This window comes from Antennarius striatus, chromosome 4, assembly GCF_040054535.1.
Source record: "Antennarius striatus isolate MH-2024 chromosome 4, ASM4005453v1, whole genome shotgun sequence".
Taxonomy (NCBI): domain Eukaryota; kingdom Metazoa; phylum Chordata; class Actinopteri; order Lophiiformes; family Antennariidae; genus Antennarius; species Antennarius striatus.
Window position 1 is genome coordinate 8,385,392 of NC_090779.1, and position 16,802 is coordinate 8,402,193.

General features: G+C 41.6%; 1 protein-coding gene across 2 annotated transcripts in view; it reads left to right on the plus strand.

Moving 5' to 3' along the window:
• The window catches only part of syt7a (synaptotagmin VIIa), a 67,575-nt gene that overhangs the window by 34,607 nt on the left and 16,166 nt on the right, over nucleotides 1-16,802 (plus strand). Inside the window, exons 3-4 of one of the 2 annotated variants that reach the window (XM_068314169.1) lie at nucleotides 6,332-6,411; nucleotides 7,753-7,887. In XM_068314169.1, the coding sequence (XP_068170270.1) occupies nucleotides 6,332-6,411; nucleotides 7,753-7,887 (215 nt within the window). Of the gene's footprint in view, nucleotides 1-6,331; nucleotides 6,412-7,752; nucleotides 7,888-12,521; nucleotides 13,685-16,802 lie in introns of those variants that run through there. The other variant, XM_068314168.1, reaches the window with a different exon arrangement.

Genomic DNA, 16,802 nt, shown 5'->3' on the forward strand with positions numbered 1-16,802 from the left:
TGGTTTTCTTCACACAAAAAAATGCACAAAGTGCTCACTACTTAAATGTACTACAAGTAAGTCTACATCTAAAAGTTTATTTTTGTGCATACTCTTTGACAGTGTCAGCTTTCCTAAGAACAAATGTTTGCCTGAAGCTTCACGTGTCAGTTGTGAGTGGGCCCATGCCAGTTTTGGTTATGATTCATAGGTTAATAGACAAGACATTCTGGGTGAGTGTTGCTTTCGGTGTTTTAGCTCTGGCAACCAGTGCGATGGGTTTTATTTTAAAAGTCCTCTTGTGCAGTCATCCTGAAGCCTCCCTCCTGCTTGGCTCTTTGTTATCTAAGCCCTGTGGAAGTGCTGCACATTTAATGCTATCATCTCCTTCTGCTGCCTCCTTAGTCTGTTTGCATATTGCTGTTTAGAGATGCATCAGCATAAAATTTCTGAAATATGTGTGAAACCGATGTGTCTCAGTTTTTACATCAAAATATTCCTCTGTATTGATTGATTTTGATCATTATAGTATTCAAAGTGGAAAAAATAGAAGCATAAATACAGCTAAAAATAGCATAAGGTCACGTGAATATTAAGCTGCTGTGTTGTGGGAATGATGCTTGTCAGTGGGGGCTTGTGTTGGAGGTGTTGGGTGGGCTTTTCAGATATCAGAGGAGGTGCAGCTAACATCTGTTTGAGCAGCAGTGGCTGTTTGGCATTCAGAAACCCTCTGCTGAGCCTCACGCTGTTTGATCCCTGACATAGTTGCAAGTGGTGTTGAGATTGAGGTTCTGACCAGATTCACAGTCCCGTTCTATCCGGGCTGGCCTTCTACCAACAACTTTAGTATTTTGGTAGCATTAACCGGGAGTTAGGACTTCACGGTTGTTAGGAGGATGATAGTAATTACATCATTTATGGAACAGAGAAGATGTGGAAATCAACAATTACAGAATTTAAAAGTGGAACGTCATGAGGGGATATTATAATAACAGCACATTATGTGGATCTAGAGCCTTCACCTGTCACATTTAAGTGACAGATAGTGTTCCTGTGGGTTTTTAAATATTATGCCTCAGCAATTAAATGCTCCTCAATATCAGTGAATGCTCCAAAAAAACACATATTAAAGAAATGTTTTGACACCTCAAAGAATGATCACTTGATGATTTGCAGCGGACAACCATTTTAATAGTGTGCTCCCCTCTAATTATGATGTGATGTGGGTAATATTGAGCAAGCATGGGGACTCTTGCTGCCTGCTAATTCACAGCAAACAAACACAGCTGGGTGTTGGAAAGTGGTGCACTGCCAAGTGAGATGGAGAGAGTGGTGGTTTCACTCCATCTCCTCTCATGTCTGCATTCTTCAAGAAAACCCTCAGTATCACCCTAGGCCATCCAATACCAAGTTGTTTCTCACCATCTACAGTTTGAACCAAAAAAAAGAAAAAGAAATCTGGCGACATCACTACAGATTCAGAGTTATTGTACATAAACTAAAGGGCTAAAGCCCTGTTAAAGTTAGGAACACGTCTTGAGCCTTTCTTGTCTTGGTACCCAATCAGCATCACTACCCTTTTTATATTATATGTCAAAACCTGACAAATCTGAATTTACAATGTGAGAATTTTATGGTGAAGGTTTTGAAGGTGTAGGAACAAAAAATAAATAAATTAAATAACAGTTTAAGCAAAAAAAAAAAAAGTAGGTTTAGATTAAAATTATTAATTTTTAAGGTTACATAACTTTGTTGGACGCAGGTGGGGGTCGGTATAGGTGCGTGGCCATGTTTGCAGTATGTACACATCTTTGACCTTTTCCATCCATGAAAGCTTATGGCCCCAGAAAATTACTGAAAAATAAAAGCAGACACAAGGATACGTAAAGTTATGGATTGCTTCTTTAAGGAAGTCAAAACCTTTTTTTTTAAAGAAAAAAAAAACATTGACTTGCAGCTTTAAACACAGTCCAGTGTTTTATTGACCATCATTCACCACAACCACCTGCCTTTGCCGACTTTGTGACGCTATAACTCTGAGACGTTTTCTCCAGCTCCTGGCTGCCAGAGGGCTTTGTCACATAAAATCTGTAGATTCATGTCGTTTTAAGGGCTCTGGGCCTCTGGTCTTGATTGCAGTCCTGGATATTTAATTCCACAAATTCACCCTCTACGCATCTGCTCATCTGCTGTATTTGACCTTCATTCTTCTTCTTCTTCTTCTTCTTCTTCTTCTTCTTTTCCTTTCGGCTTTTCCCTTCAGGGGTCGCCACAGCGAATCAGTTTTCCTCCATCTAACCCTGTCTTCTGCATCCTCTTCTCTCACACCAACTACCTTCATGTCCTCTTTCACTACATCCATAAACCTCCTCTTTGGTCTTCCTCTAGGCCTCCTGCCTGGTAGTTCAGAACTCAGCATCCTTCTACCAATATATTCACAATCTCTCCTCTGGACATGTCCAAACCGTCTGTATTTGACCTTCATAATATTTCGTAATATTAGGATTTGGTTTTCATAAACTCCAAGCGGACTTTATTTTTCTGTACAATTTGCATTTTGAGTTAAGTCGGATTGCTCTTTTTATTTGTTCCTCTTATCGGCTGGATCTCTTTTAAGGCTTGTGGTTCAGAGCCAAACGATGCTGAATATTGCAATCATGTGAAACCCTTTGTTGTGTAACAGAAAGATGGCTGGTTCAAATTAGACCCACATATTTTTCAGGCTATTTGAAAAGAGGATGAGGTAGAAAATTGCTCGTCCTTCCATTGGTTTCCTTTAAATCTCATTTGGAGCACTGAGTCGGTTTTCTTCATTGTTTCTCAACTCGTGTCCCCAGAGCCCGTGAGCTTTGTTATGTTGATCACTATAAATCACTGCACCCTCTACAACTCCCCTGAAAACAGCAGCAGTGTTTGTTATCCAGTCTTTTGAATGAGCTGAAGGAAGGTGGGGAAGTGATCGTTTTAGAGCTGTGGGATTCATTGTATGTGTGTATGGAATCGAGGATTGTAGCATGTGGTGCCCATCACAGAGTATTTAAATCCTTCCTAGCATTCAGATCCAATCCTCTTGAGACAATCTGTCAGTCATCGTTCCTCTCAGTTCACTATTCACACCTGTCCCTCCCTCAAATCTCTTATTCTCACACGCCGTCATACGCTGTCTTGCCCCGCTGCTGGCTGCCATTTTAAATTACATTTAAAAAAAAAAAATTATTTCTATTTTCAGCTCTCGCCCCTCTTTCACTCACCCACTGAGTCTTCCCACCTTCCTGAAAATTTTACGATATCATTGAATGATACATGAGCTTCCTTTCATAGCTCGTTCTCATCTTACAGGAATTCAAGCTGTTTGGCGTACCCAGAGATTACCATTAAAGAACGCCTGTTTGTTTTAGTCTGTTTGTGCATGACAATTTTTATTGTTGTTGTATGCAGACATTTAAAATGGTTGGTTGTATGCGTCTTTTGTGTTTTCAAAATGGAACACACAATTACTGGAGGTATTTTCATGTGTGCATCCACTGTATCGAGCCAACGGATGCCTAAAGCAGTTTTTTCTGTTTAACACCTGGTGAGAATGTGTCACTGACACGTCGCGATGCAGGTGGAGTAAAGACTTCCATGACTATGATATTTTAAAAAGAGGCCATTTAACTTAGAGTCAGTTTTTAATTCTAACAAACTTCCTGCATAGAGTGGTTTAACTACTCCTTCCTGTTGGATCTGTTTGCTCATTGCTTTGCCGTTCTCTTTTGGTTTGGTGCTGATTAAACAATAGATCAATGGCTTCCTTGTGTGTGATGGATATCATTTTTCTCAGCAGTGCTCCAGTTTTGTGACAGTTCAGAATATATTCAAAGACACAAGATATGAAGATGTGAACCTCAGCTTGAAATAATGACAGCGTTATGTGGGGAAGTAGAGTTTCTTAGAAAATGCAAAAGAGACACATTTTCTGAGAAGTGGAGGACTTAGGGTGGACCACCTGCTTAGTTCCCTCATAGCATATGGCTGATATTTTTTTTCAATAACACTGAAAATAGAACTTTTTGTTTTGCGTGTTGTCATTCAATGTGTGAAAATACATGTATTTCCTCATACTCTCAGGTTGAAGAATGAGCTAACAAGATAAATGATTCAGAGCATTGAGGAAGAAAGTGTCCACAAATTAAATGAAACCATTCTTCATCCACCCAGGAAGCATATTTTGTTTTTTGTTTTTTTTTTTAAATCGAGTTGAGAACCCAGTACTCAACCGTGCGATGCCATGAAATGACGTGGAGTGTAACGGACCTTTTCACTCAGATACAACTCTGGACAGCCGCTGCTGTTCCATAATGTTTGTTGATTATTTATCCAACACACAGCTTCTCACAAATTATTAGAAATAAAAAGAAAAGAGACGTGTGCAGACACATTAGCACAATCATTTATTCCCTGTTTAATGAAATCTGAATTAATTGATTATACAGTAATGTCACGGGAACTCAGCTATTTTAACTAAGCACACGGTAACTGATACTAAATCTGTATTTCATGCATTACTGGCTTTTCTCGACTTGATCCGACTTGATATTAGATAATGTTCTGCAGGTTGTGTTCCACTGCAGGATAGTACGTCCTCTGGTTGGTAGGGGTGACACGCTCATTAGACAAATAAGACAGGAACGTTCCCCCCAGAATTGTGGCAACTAGTGTTGCTTGTCTGTTTGAGTATGGCTGCCATTGTTCAGTGCTGTTCACGATATTTTTTGGATACCTGGTGCTGATAGTGGCATGATCATGGCACCATCAGCACTTTTCAGAGTTGAAAATTCTAAAGAAAGTTAACACAGTTCAAAGATACAGTATATATCCAACAGAGCATCTATAAGTGCACACTAGAAACCGAAGATGAACCTGGGACTGAGGTCCCTGTATAAGGAGATTAGTGGCCGTATTAATGCAGGAGTAATCAAATTGTCTTGCATGGGTCAAATTAGCTATAATAGGGTTATTTTAAGTTAAGTTTTCTGTGTCTGCCAGGTAACATCTGGGAACACCTGTTTTACTGATTGGTGCTTAAAATAAAATTAGATATAAGATATAAAGGTTTTCATTGCAGTTAAAAAAAAGTCCAATTGTGTTAGACTGCTCTTCAGTCTTCTGTCAAGAAGAAGATGCATTGTCTATATGCCAAGTCTATCAGTGTTCCCTAAAAGTAAATACCAAAGAGTGAGTCATATTTAAAATGCAACATGGTTTATGTCAACGTAACACAAGTTTTATGAACAGAAAGTTCCAAGTAATACTTGATTTATATGTGATTTATAGAATATTACCTAATAATAGCAAATAAACCTCATGAATAGCACAGACTCAGTGAACATAGAAGCGACAGTCCCATGATTATATGACTCACTTAGTCACATTAAAGATGGATGAATTTTACACGACATTGAATCCCAACTGTTTCACCTACAATTGCATGTTAATTGCATGTCTGTAGTAGGTTTTCTTTGTTATTTTTGAGTGGTGAATTTTCCATTATTGCAAATTCAAACTTTCATATTCAACAGATGTGAAATACTATCTTGATCCTTGTTGGAGCTAACGATGGAAGCCAAGGGAGAGATCCTCTCTGTGATAATCAGTTGGAGTCAGGCTCAAACCTGACTTGTCTTTGCTGTGGTTTGCATCGACTGAATTCCATCATGGTTTTGTCATCCTTACAGTGAATTCAAATCACCCCTTGCATAGACATGTATCACCATAGTCCAGATTTATCTCCAGTTTTAAACTCAATGCTTAAAGGCAAACCTCCTACAGGTAATTTACCCGTCTGCCAACTTGACACCCTAGAATCCAAGCCAAGCCATGAAGGCAGCTTTGTGTTTTCTTCACACTCATTTTCTGGAAAATCCTCACCTGTCCTCCGTGTGCACCAGACCATCACTTTCAGGGAGGTATTTGTGAGATTTGGGGGAGTGGAGCAGGTTTAGAGTGATCCCTTTCCTGCTCCACTTGTACAAAAGTGTCAATAGAGATTACTTGCATTGTGACATGTTTGAAACACCTTTAACTGTAATGAGCTTTTCCAGTAGAATGCACCCAGCAGACATTGTGTCTGAAAGCCTTAAATTGCCTGTATTTCCATGGTTACAGCAGGTCATGCTCTAGCTATTAGAAATCATGCTTCTTCTGGACTTTCTAGAGGCTTCCCATCGGTAACTGCCATGCAAATTTCTGTGTTTGCGTGTTTCTGAGACAATTGGTTAGGCTTCCATTCTGGACATTAGTAAAAGAACAAATCTGAGCTAACCTTTTATTTCACTACTTTCCCTGTCATCCTCCCTCTGCTCGGATCAAGGGGAAGAGGAATAAGCCAGGAGTGGAAACAGCAGATACTCCAGACTCAGCACGTGGGCGAGGGGAGAAGAAAGCCATCAAGTAAGTGCCTGGTAACTGGTTTGGGTAGAATTATCCAGCGATAATGAACTCTGTTTGGTGCAGCTTTGAGTCCCTTGAAGTGCTCAATACAAATGGAGCCTGTTGTTTTACCATAAAAAAAGCACAGTCTTTGGAAGAGGCTGTCCAGACATTACATGAAAGGTTTGTGATTTAACCAGTGTAGATTAAATCTCCATCTTACCTGTTGGATCTTTGGAAGCATTTGTCCTATGGGCTGTAAAATAAGTCTTCTTAAAGTGCAGGCCTTTAGCCACACCTCAACATTACTTAAAAGTGCAAGAAAAAGGAGGGAGGCTTGAATCCTCTTTGTGAAATCATCAGAGCATAAATGTTTGGGAGGATTTTTTTTTTCTAATCTAACATTTCTTACAGGGCTCAAACTAAGATTAAGGTATTTCCTGTTCTTGATGAAACAAGGCTATAGGTCAGTAGCAGAAAATGTCAGCTTAGCAAAGCTACGTGAAAGACTTTATTTCACCAACAGCCTCTGTTAACCTGCTCATCATGACTTCTCTCCCCTCAGCCTACTGTTCTCTGCTGTCTCTGAATGTTTCTGCTTACCTTTTGTTTTCTTTATGGTCAGTTTTAAGTGCCGGAGATGGGTTATGTAAATGTACTTTGACTTGAATCCCCTGGTTTCTTAATTTATTTGCATTTTCTTTCTCACTGGCTCCAGCAGCATCGGTGTGTTCTGTTGATCATTTCAGCTTCAGACTTCTTCTTTGTGTGTTTTCCTTTCTCTTCTGCTCTTTCTCTGTGCTGCAGTTCCGACTTGTGACTTGTATGACGTCAGTGGTTCTGCTCACCTTTTCCTCCTCTACTTTGACTTGTCTGCAATTTATCTCTCTGCCTCGTGTTTCATGCTTTCATGCAGTCTAACGCGAAGGATTGGGGCCCGACTCCTTAATGTTAACTCTAAAGGGTTTCATCAGTGGTGCTGTGCTAGATAAACAGAATGTAATCACATGCTGTATGTATTCATCAAATTATGACTTCCTTTTTTTCTCACTGCATATCTCTTTTCTATTTCTGTGTCTTTGCCGCAGCACATTGTTTTGTTAAAAGCTTTTTTGAATGCCTTTTCCTCTCAAGCTGCCCCTTTTTTTTTTAAATTTTAAATTCTGACCACTGTTGTGATTTGCCAACCTCAGGTGGAAATATTATATGGCCGTTTTTGTTTTGTTTTTCCGCCGATGCAAACAGCCAGTCCTCCACAAACCAAACCCTCGCATTATCGACAAAGGCAGGATGCGAAAACCGGTTGGTGCCAAGGCTGTCCATAGTTGTGTTGCTCTGACCTGTTTCTCTCTTTGGCCACAGTGATCTAGACAGAGACTTTTGGAATAACAATGACAGCAGCACAGTGCAGCAGAGGTGGAGCTCCTATCCGCCCAAGGAGTTCGTACTAAACATTTCTCCCTATGCCCCATATGGAGACCCCCGCCTCACACTCAAGTGAGTCTTGGTCCAAGGCTGGTAAGAGACTTCCCCCTGAGCAGGGCTGTAACGAGGCAGGGGCAGTGCTGCTTTTCCCCTTTTCTCCTTTCATTTTGATCCCCTTTTCTTGCATCCCTCTCTCCTCCCTTCCTCACACTACCTGCTTTTGTAGCCATGCAGTTGCCCTCACGAGCCACTCATCACATTGACCCGTCGAAACATGGATGTTGTGATACCTGACAGCTTATTAAATCCACCTAGTTTTATAGTCGCGATTATTTTTCTTTCCCGAGGATCAAGTTTTCCCATGAGTAACAGGGATATTTAGCCAATGGCCCTCTAAACAAACCCATTCTATAAATGTCACAGCGTTGGAATACACACAAACTACACATTTGTAGATGCATTAATGTTGTGTGTTGTGCTTTCTATCAACAGTAACCATAACAAGAATCCCAAACAATGCTAGCATACTGGAGGGCAGAAATGGTTAGTAATGATTACTCATAATCTGCTTGGGAATTGCGAGTATAGGAAATGTCATTCAGACGCACTAAAGCATCCCAGCAACCGATATTTCACTATTTCTGCGGCAGCGAAGCAGCAAAGCCCTGTAACAACCCCAGGCTAATTTCTGCCACTACTTCTCACATACTGTCACCTTTTTAATGAACACACAGACGCATGTTCAGATGCCCCCCACTCCCTACAGCCCTGCCGGTCCCACTAACTCCTGACCTCTAACCTCTCTCCCATGGGGCTAACCATGGAGACGGACAACCCTCGTAGATTTTTCTCTCCAAAACAAATGTACATCCTTTAACCCACCTTCACTGTGACATGTGTATCTGCCAGCATTTGCTTGTGTGAACTGAGATGTTGTTGTGGAGGGTTGACCGTTAAACCAGGTGCCAATGCTCGCCTGTGGTTTACATCCATCTGTGGCTTTTCCCTGATCCCCATTAACCGATAATCTGACATGTACTGCACTAACACTGCAGCACCTGAACTGTTTCTACTGTCTATCATATTGGGAGATAAGGTAACAGTGTTTTATCATGATGAAATAAAAGTCTTTTTTTTTTCACTCACTTGACACTTGAATCCAATAAAGCACTGGCAAGGTCAAACCTATCTCCTCTGGGCACCGAGAGGATGCTAAGCTTAGAGATCCTGCTGCCAGGCATCTGTCTGATAAACTGTCTAATAACTGGTCATCTTTAATAGGCCAGGGTGTTGAGGACTGTGCTATAAATTGCCTGGAGGAAGGAGGCAGTGGTGTGATTATGACTGTGGTAGATACATGACTTACTGTCTGAAAACTGACTGAAAATGATGGCTGCTGATCTCAGGACACCATCTTTAGACTTGGGTGCATCTTTTTAAAAGCATAAACCCTTCAGATATAAAGTCCATAAAGTTGTATCTCACAAATCGTTCCTTTATTTATTTAGAAAAGGCTTACAGTGATACTAAAAACAGCTATTTTATCAGTAGTATGCAACTCGGTACAGTATGATCAACTCGAGCGTTACATTTCTAACTAATAGACATAGAAGAACATTTTATGACCCCAACCAATGATACGAGGCTAACGCAGACAGCTGGGGAATCATTTCCTGTTTGAGCTCCTCTTGAGGTCAGCAGCTTTCTGTTTGACACTGGGCCTCATTTATCAAACAGTTTCCTGATCCTGGAACCTCCCTGTTTAAATATGTAGTGGAGGCTCATTGTATTATGTATTTGATGTCAGCGACATTCTTGACACAATCCAGTTAAATGATGGTGAACGGACAGAAACCGTATTTCCATTTTAGGCACCATGCTCGGTGTGTTCTTTTAACGGTGTGTTGTAGCTTCAAGAGAAATAACTGTCATAAATGATGTGGTTATATTTCTTGTATAAATCACTGCTATTGTCAAAGAAAATCAGTCAGAAACATGATGGATAGCTGAAAGACACATCTCTGGAAAAACTGATTCATGATCCCATTTATAAGTGTGTTCCCACTTTTAATAAAGAGTAAAGACATTCACCTGTTCACCCGACGTGAGGCTGGATAAATGAGGCCCATGTCTCCTGTGTTGACTGTTGCTTCAGCAGTGCCATTCATGCTGTCGTGATTGATGACCTATCCGCATGCACTCTCAGGTCAATTGGTCGGAATTAAAAGTGAAAGGTGACCTTCAAAGGGATGTATAGCAACCCTCTACCCCCACCCCGTTCTTCATCCTACGTTAACACTCCAGACATCAACGTATATGTGTCTCCTGGAGCAGGAGCGCCGTGCATATTAATTAATTTAGTCATGTCACCAGAGGGCACTACTGTGCTTCATTTTTGATCATCACTGCTTTCATGGCAGAAATGACATTTCATTCCTAAAACCTGGCTTTGAGAGGAAATTTGCTTGATAAGTGATTAATTTCTGTGCCCTGAACCTTTTATGGAGACCGACATGAAAAGATTACCCTGGTGATTTTTTTCTACTGTGTGATGGTGTTACATTTCTGCTTCTTGTTGTTGCCTCGTTTTTTTAATCTGAGAAGTGTTTAAATGGCAAATAGATCTGAAAAAAATCTAAATGTCACAAACTGAGAATCAAGCCTGGTCTAATCGATGTTTTAGGGAAAACAAATGCACTCGCGTTTAACCAAAATGTCCCTTTTGGATGACTTCCCAAATGAGCCATTTATTTGCTCATGAGGCACTTCTGCCTGACCTCCCATTCCTCTAAGTTGCTATCATTGAATTGCCTTCTGAAGCCCCCAAACACTTAAATGAATGAGAGAATGAGAACTAAATAACCAGCATCCACGCGTAATTGCTGATAGTGAATGCTGGCAGCTGTAGTATTGCCCCTCCAGGCCCAAAGCAGTGACTTCTTGCAGGTTTTCCACCCTCCACAGGCTTCCTCCCTTCTCCTCTTCCTCTTCCTCTATACCCACCCCCTCCTCTCTGGACTCCAGACCTTTTCATCCACCTGCCTCTCACTTGGCCTGGAATACTGACCTGCCCCCCCCTCACACACTCTAATGATCTGTCTCACGTCCTTAGCCATGTGTTTGCTCAATCTATTTTCCTGTGTGTGTGTTCTTGTCTGTCTTTCTCACACTCTTTGGTCTTTTTCTCCTCTGCCTGTTGTTACTCTCCCTCTTCTATACCCTTCGTCTGCTGTGGGACCTCTAAACCCTGCCCCTGTCTCCCAGTGGGGCAGTGTCAGTGGGTCAGAAGGGGGCCGCAACTGGGCATGGGGATAATGGGGAGGGTACTTATCGCAGCGACAGCATCAAGAGCATGGTGACAGAGGGAGTGAAAGCCGGGAGGTGGCAGACGGTCCAGGGCCACATGCAGTCCGGAGGATTGAGACCCAACGAGTGAGTTGAGAACCAGAAAAGAGCAAACATTTCAGTCACCCTACAGCAGACTAAACAAAAGTTTCACCAACACCAGTAACCATGTCTAGAAGGATGAATCAGTTCTGATAGAAAAACAGAAAGACAGATAAAGTTCAGTAAGGCTTGATTGTGCAGTTCAGATGTCAAGGTGGGGGGCGGGAGGCAAAGGTCGAGGTGTAAGCACCGAGGCAAATCTGAATCCTTGTCATCAGGAGGAGGTAGGAAGTTACTGGAGCTGTATTATAGTTACTCAATCAGCTTTACTGCTCCTGTAGAAACACACAGTCTGCACGTCTCTAATAGAAATAATCTCATTTCGAATACATCCACATTTTAATTAAAATGTCAGCTGCATGTTGGTTGATGACTGTATGTGTCCAATATCTATGATATATTGCATGATTTAGCATCTATATTCAGAATTTTGCAAATGAGGCAGTTAATTTTCAGTTCTTCGTGAATTTTTTGCACCTTCCTTTGGCGCCTCGTGCCTGTGATTCCTTCCTACACAACACATTTACACTCATCACTACCACACTCCTCATTCTTCTCTCCTGTCGTCTTCTTTTTGCCCCCTGTCTATAATTGGATTCTATTTTCAGGCCGCTATAAGTGTCTGTGTCTCTTGTGTTTGCGTCTGGCACCCCATTTTCTACCTCTCCTCCATCGTCACCCTCCGAGCTTATCACTCCCATCGCACTCTCCATCTTTCTTTCACTCTGCACTCCCATTCTTCTCTTCTTCTGGTTTGCTCACTAGCAGTTTCAAATCTGTAAAACCTTTTATTTGCCTGTTATTTGTGATGGTCAAATGAGATAGCACACTAAAAAACATTATACGAAGTTGCGTTTAGTGAAATAATGAGGTGCGAAGTAAACTGCACCCAACTGATGTGAATCGCTCTCTTGTGACCTAATTCTAGTAGTCGAGGTTGCGCTTCGATCTGAGAGACGGGATATATTTAGTCAGTAGAAAAAATATGTTTAACAAGGATGATATGATATTTAGAGCTCACAAAACACAGGATTTGTAAGGAAGTGATGGTATTTTAATGTGTCCTACACCTTTATTCAACTAAAACTCAACCTATTAAAAGATATTTCCAAAGAGGAGGAGTGGAATACGAGAGGCCGACGAAGGGAGGGGGGACCTGGTTGGCTGTTGGGATGTCTCTAGAGGTGCATCATGTATTTAAAGGATGAAGGAAGAGAGGCTATCAGAGAAAGGAAACAGCTGACTGACGAGTAGACGATATGGGGATCTCTCATCACACCAAAAAATCCTCAGCGAGGAGAGCTGGAAGCTGCAAAGCCACGACCTACACACCTCGACAAGGTCACGTAGTGCGTGGTCGCACGACGCCCGTGCAGACTTTACACATCAAACCGCTGCCTGCGCGAAACACACCCTCACGCAAACAGCAAGCTCGGACCAAGCAGACACGCAAGGTGCATGCTCACGTGACACAGATGCACCAGGCGAGCTCAGGATGTGCACACGGCGGCCCGTATGAGCAGCACACAGCACCCAGCGATCACTCAGGCTGCACCTTCTACTGCTATGCCTGCTACTGCTGCTACTGCTGCATCCTCACTCTGCTCTCTGTCTCTCTTTTCCTCCTCCTGTCCCCACCTAATGATCCTCCTCCTCCCTCTGCCTCCTTCTCCACTTTATCCTCAAACATCACCTTTCCTCCTTCCTCCTCCTCCTCCTCCTCACGTTCATTAACTTCGTGTTTTGGTGAACTTTCCTGTATCTCTCCTGGTATCAACCTTTCTCCTTCTACTCCTTACTGCCCTGTGCCGCCTTGTGTCACCTCTGATAATTCTTCCCCTCTCTTCCACTCCTCATCTCCTCACCCTGCTGCTCCTGACAGACTCACCTTCTCTCCCACATCTTCCCTCCGTTATTCTCCATCTGACTCCTTCCTTCCTACACTCTGCCGGCCGTGGCCGTCTTCACATTCTCTTTTCTCCTTGCTCCTCTGCCCTCTCAGCTTTGGGGATCCAGTCTTGTCTTATGCATCCACATTGGATCACATCCCCTCTGGTCCGGCCCGGCCCAGGACGCTGCTGCGCCAGCAGAGCCTTCAGCAGCCTCTCATCCGCCCAACGGGTCCTGGTCTTGGCCACCCCCCCACCACATCCCAGAGCTTGGGACAATTACACACTGCACCTGGACAACCTGGGGGGGGAGGAGGTGGGGGTGCTGGGAGAGGAGAGGGGGGTAACAGCGGTGAGGGAGGGGTTGCGGGTACACGAGGCAGTACCCGAGGTGCGAGGGGCAGCCTAGCAGGAGCAGGTCCCTCTCGCTGTAGGGGAGGCGGAGCCGGAGGGCGCTCGCGTGCCAATCCTGGTAGCTGGGATTACATGATGGACCAGTTCCGGAACCGGGGCCTGGATGTCAAGTCCTTCCTGTGAGTCCACAACACGTCATTTGCATGTTAGCAGTCAGTTGTGTACTGACTTGGTCTACAGCATGTTGGCTCATCATGCTAGACAGTATTGTTTTATGTCTTGTTAAGGTATCTTTTTTTTAATCAAATGTGCTAAATGTGTTAGAAACCAATAAGATAATTTTTTTTATAGTAATAAGATGTTCCTGTTGTTTTTTTTTAGATCTTACTGACCTTTTCTTCCCTTTGTCTTTGTTTTATACTATTGTGTGCCTTTTCTTTTAGGTGTTTCTTTTTCCTTTGCATCTGATATCCAGGGAAGGATATTACTTCTGTCTATCAAAATATATACTGTGTGCTTGTGGGCACAAATAATGTCTATACAAATATGCATTATGTGTATGTGTGCTTTTGTGGTTTAAGGCTATGGGAGATTGTGTCTATGAAGAATGTGCAGTATTTCTTTTTCTTTTGCACAACATGTAATCATGGCATTCTCTGCAGCAAGTACATGGAGGTTTTCTCCATGCAGTTACAAACACAGTTCGGTCCATATTATAACTTATCATGTTAATGTGGGAAGATTAAGTTGATTGCATTTGAGGAGGGTAGAGGTTGGCTTATTTGAAAAATCTAATATGAATGTTTAATAAGGTTACAGATTTAAATGCAAATAAGCTGTTGTCTTTTAACTCCAGGCCCTGTGAGATGGATCAACATGTCATCTTAGCACGACGTTATAGATCACACAATGATAATCACAGTTATGGATACTGGATTTCATTTTCAAACAGGGAGAATATGTTGACTTGATGATCCTTTTAAATGTCAACCTTACATGAATGCATAGTTCTCTCATTGATCAGCTGGGATCATTTATAATCAAAAAGGCACTTTTACAGTTTTATAGCAATTAACATCACGACCAAAAAATAGCGAGGAAACTGCAAAAAAAAAAAAAAAAAAAAAAGTAGCTATACAATCTATTTCTGTCCTGTTCTGTGAAAAACTGCTAAATGTTTACACTGCATGCTCTGCTGAGCAGCAACATCTGCTTGGACGGCATTCAGCCTCTCTGCTGCAATTGTTTTAACAGGACTCAGCTAGTGGTGCTAGTTTATAATATTCATGAGACGGTGTCATAAAAAATCACTTTCTTTTATATATTCATACATCCCACTCAGTTACATGACTTTCTTTCCGAGCCACCATTTGAAATGACTGCTAAATATCTTGCTTAGGGAAACACACCAGTAGCTCTAATCTGTATTTAATTTCAGCGCACTTTATTCTGGTATCACTGTAACATTTATGCTAATAGTAAATCTGTGTGTGCTGGTTGTGCAGATAACCAGCTGACGCGCGTGTCAGTGTGTGTACGTCACAGACTTCACGTGTCAGTGTGCATCAGTGTAAGACCAGGGGTTAAGCAGCTGTGTGTAGATTTGTGTTAACCCTGAAGCATTGATCTTATGTCACCAGCACCATTGCTTCAACAATATATTGTGACTTCAGGCCAGAAGAAGAGAGTGGTCTTGAGGAAAGGGTGAGGAAGGACACTGCTAAGGTACAACATGTGTTGAACGCCCCTTTCCACTGAGTTCATTCTGGGTTTTCCTATTAGATTTATTTTTTTATGAGCCTTAAGGCTCATGACTGATGTCATTGGCTAGCTGAGCATTAGCAATGTACATGACGCCACCAAGGTCACTGAAAATATCTCCTGTAATAGTCAACTGTAGCATTTATCACCTTCATGTAAGACAGAGGTCATCGTCATATTTCCTTCTCTGCAGTGATTGATAGCAAAGAGGTCCAGAGTTAGACATGACCCATTGTTAAGACCTGCTAAATTCAATCTTGGCCAGATTCCCAACTGGGTACATCATTCTCCATAAATGTGTTGATGAGACCGACACACATAACCAGCTTTTGCAGCCATTTGACAAAATGGGTCTCTATGTCGATTGGTCTTCATGCGTTTGAGCTTAAAATCATTAATTTATTCTGATGACATTAATGACTGTTCCCACTCTTACCTCTGCTTCAGTGCATTGATTGAAATGTTTTAGAGGTATTGTTAAGTGTAAAACGCTCATTCTTTAAGAGGATGAAAAAAGATCGGTCCAATAACATCCAGAGCCATTACTTATACGTACTGTTAAATACTAATCACTACTTCCTAACCAGGAGGTGTCTATTGTCTGCAGTAACTAATATGTGATAAGATTCTGGAGTGGCTTAGCAGACAAAGTCAAAAGTAAAGACAAATAACAATAGTAAGTTAAACGGCTAAATGTAGTCTAAATTAATTCAAAAGTTTAAAGATAACAGTTTGAATAAGTGTGACATTAAAAGATTGGCATGACCGGTTCACAGCCTGCTGTCGATTAACTATTGTATTTGTTATATAAAAGTATTAGGTAAAAGGTTATTTGTTGATGAAAGTAATTAGTAAACAGTTTTAGTTATAGGTTTGTTCAATAAAAGTAAATGAAAGAAGTTAGTTCACAAAAGAATGGATACACTGTTCAAATAGTGACTAAAGACATGCTATTTAAATTATTTGTCAACAGTAAACTATGCATAAGAGGTAGAAGTAGTTACGTGTAATCAATAATATATTGCAGGTTTAATTAAGAATGAGCTAAAAATGACTAATAAAATTTAGTGGTTTGCTAAATGTAATGGATGGATTATTTAAAAGGCTTGCTAAAAGCCAAAACAAAAAAAAAAGCTTAAACATATGTAATACAGAGTGACTTCCACCTGATATGTGAGCGGTGATCTATATGTTGTTGTAGGGGTAGGTCAGATATCCTGGAACCACTGGTGCAACAGGGGAATTATTGCACAAAGCCTCTGTTGCTGCAGGAAAAGATTTTGATTGTGTGACAGAAAAGTTTATGGCGCTATCTCTCTAATGCATGACGCACCATGTATTCTGCATGAAGGTATTGTAACCAGTCAGAGGCTTATGCTATAGAACCGAGGGTGTGGGAGGGATGGAAGACAAAGACTTCAGAGTAAGGATGGGGTGAAGGGATTTGAAAGTGTGGAGTGTAATAGACAATAAAATGAGAAGAGTGCAGTGACCCAGAAAACAGTGACACACACCATGCACCTCTGGACACCGTGT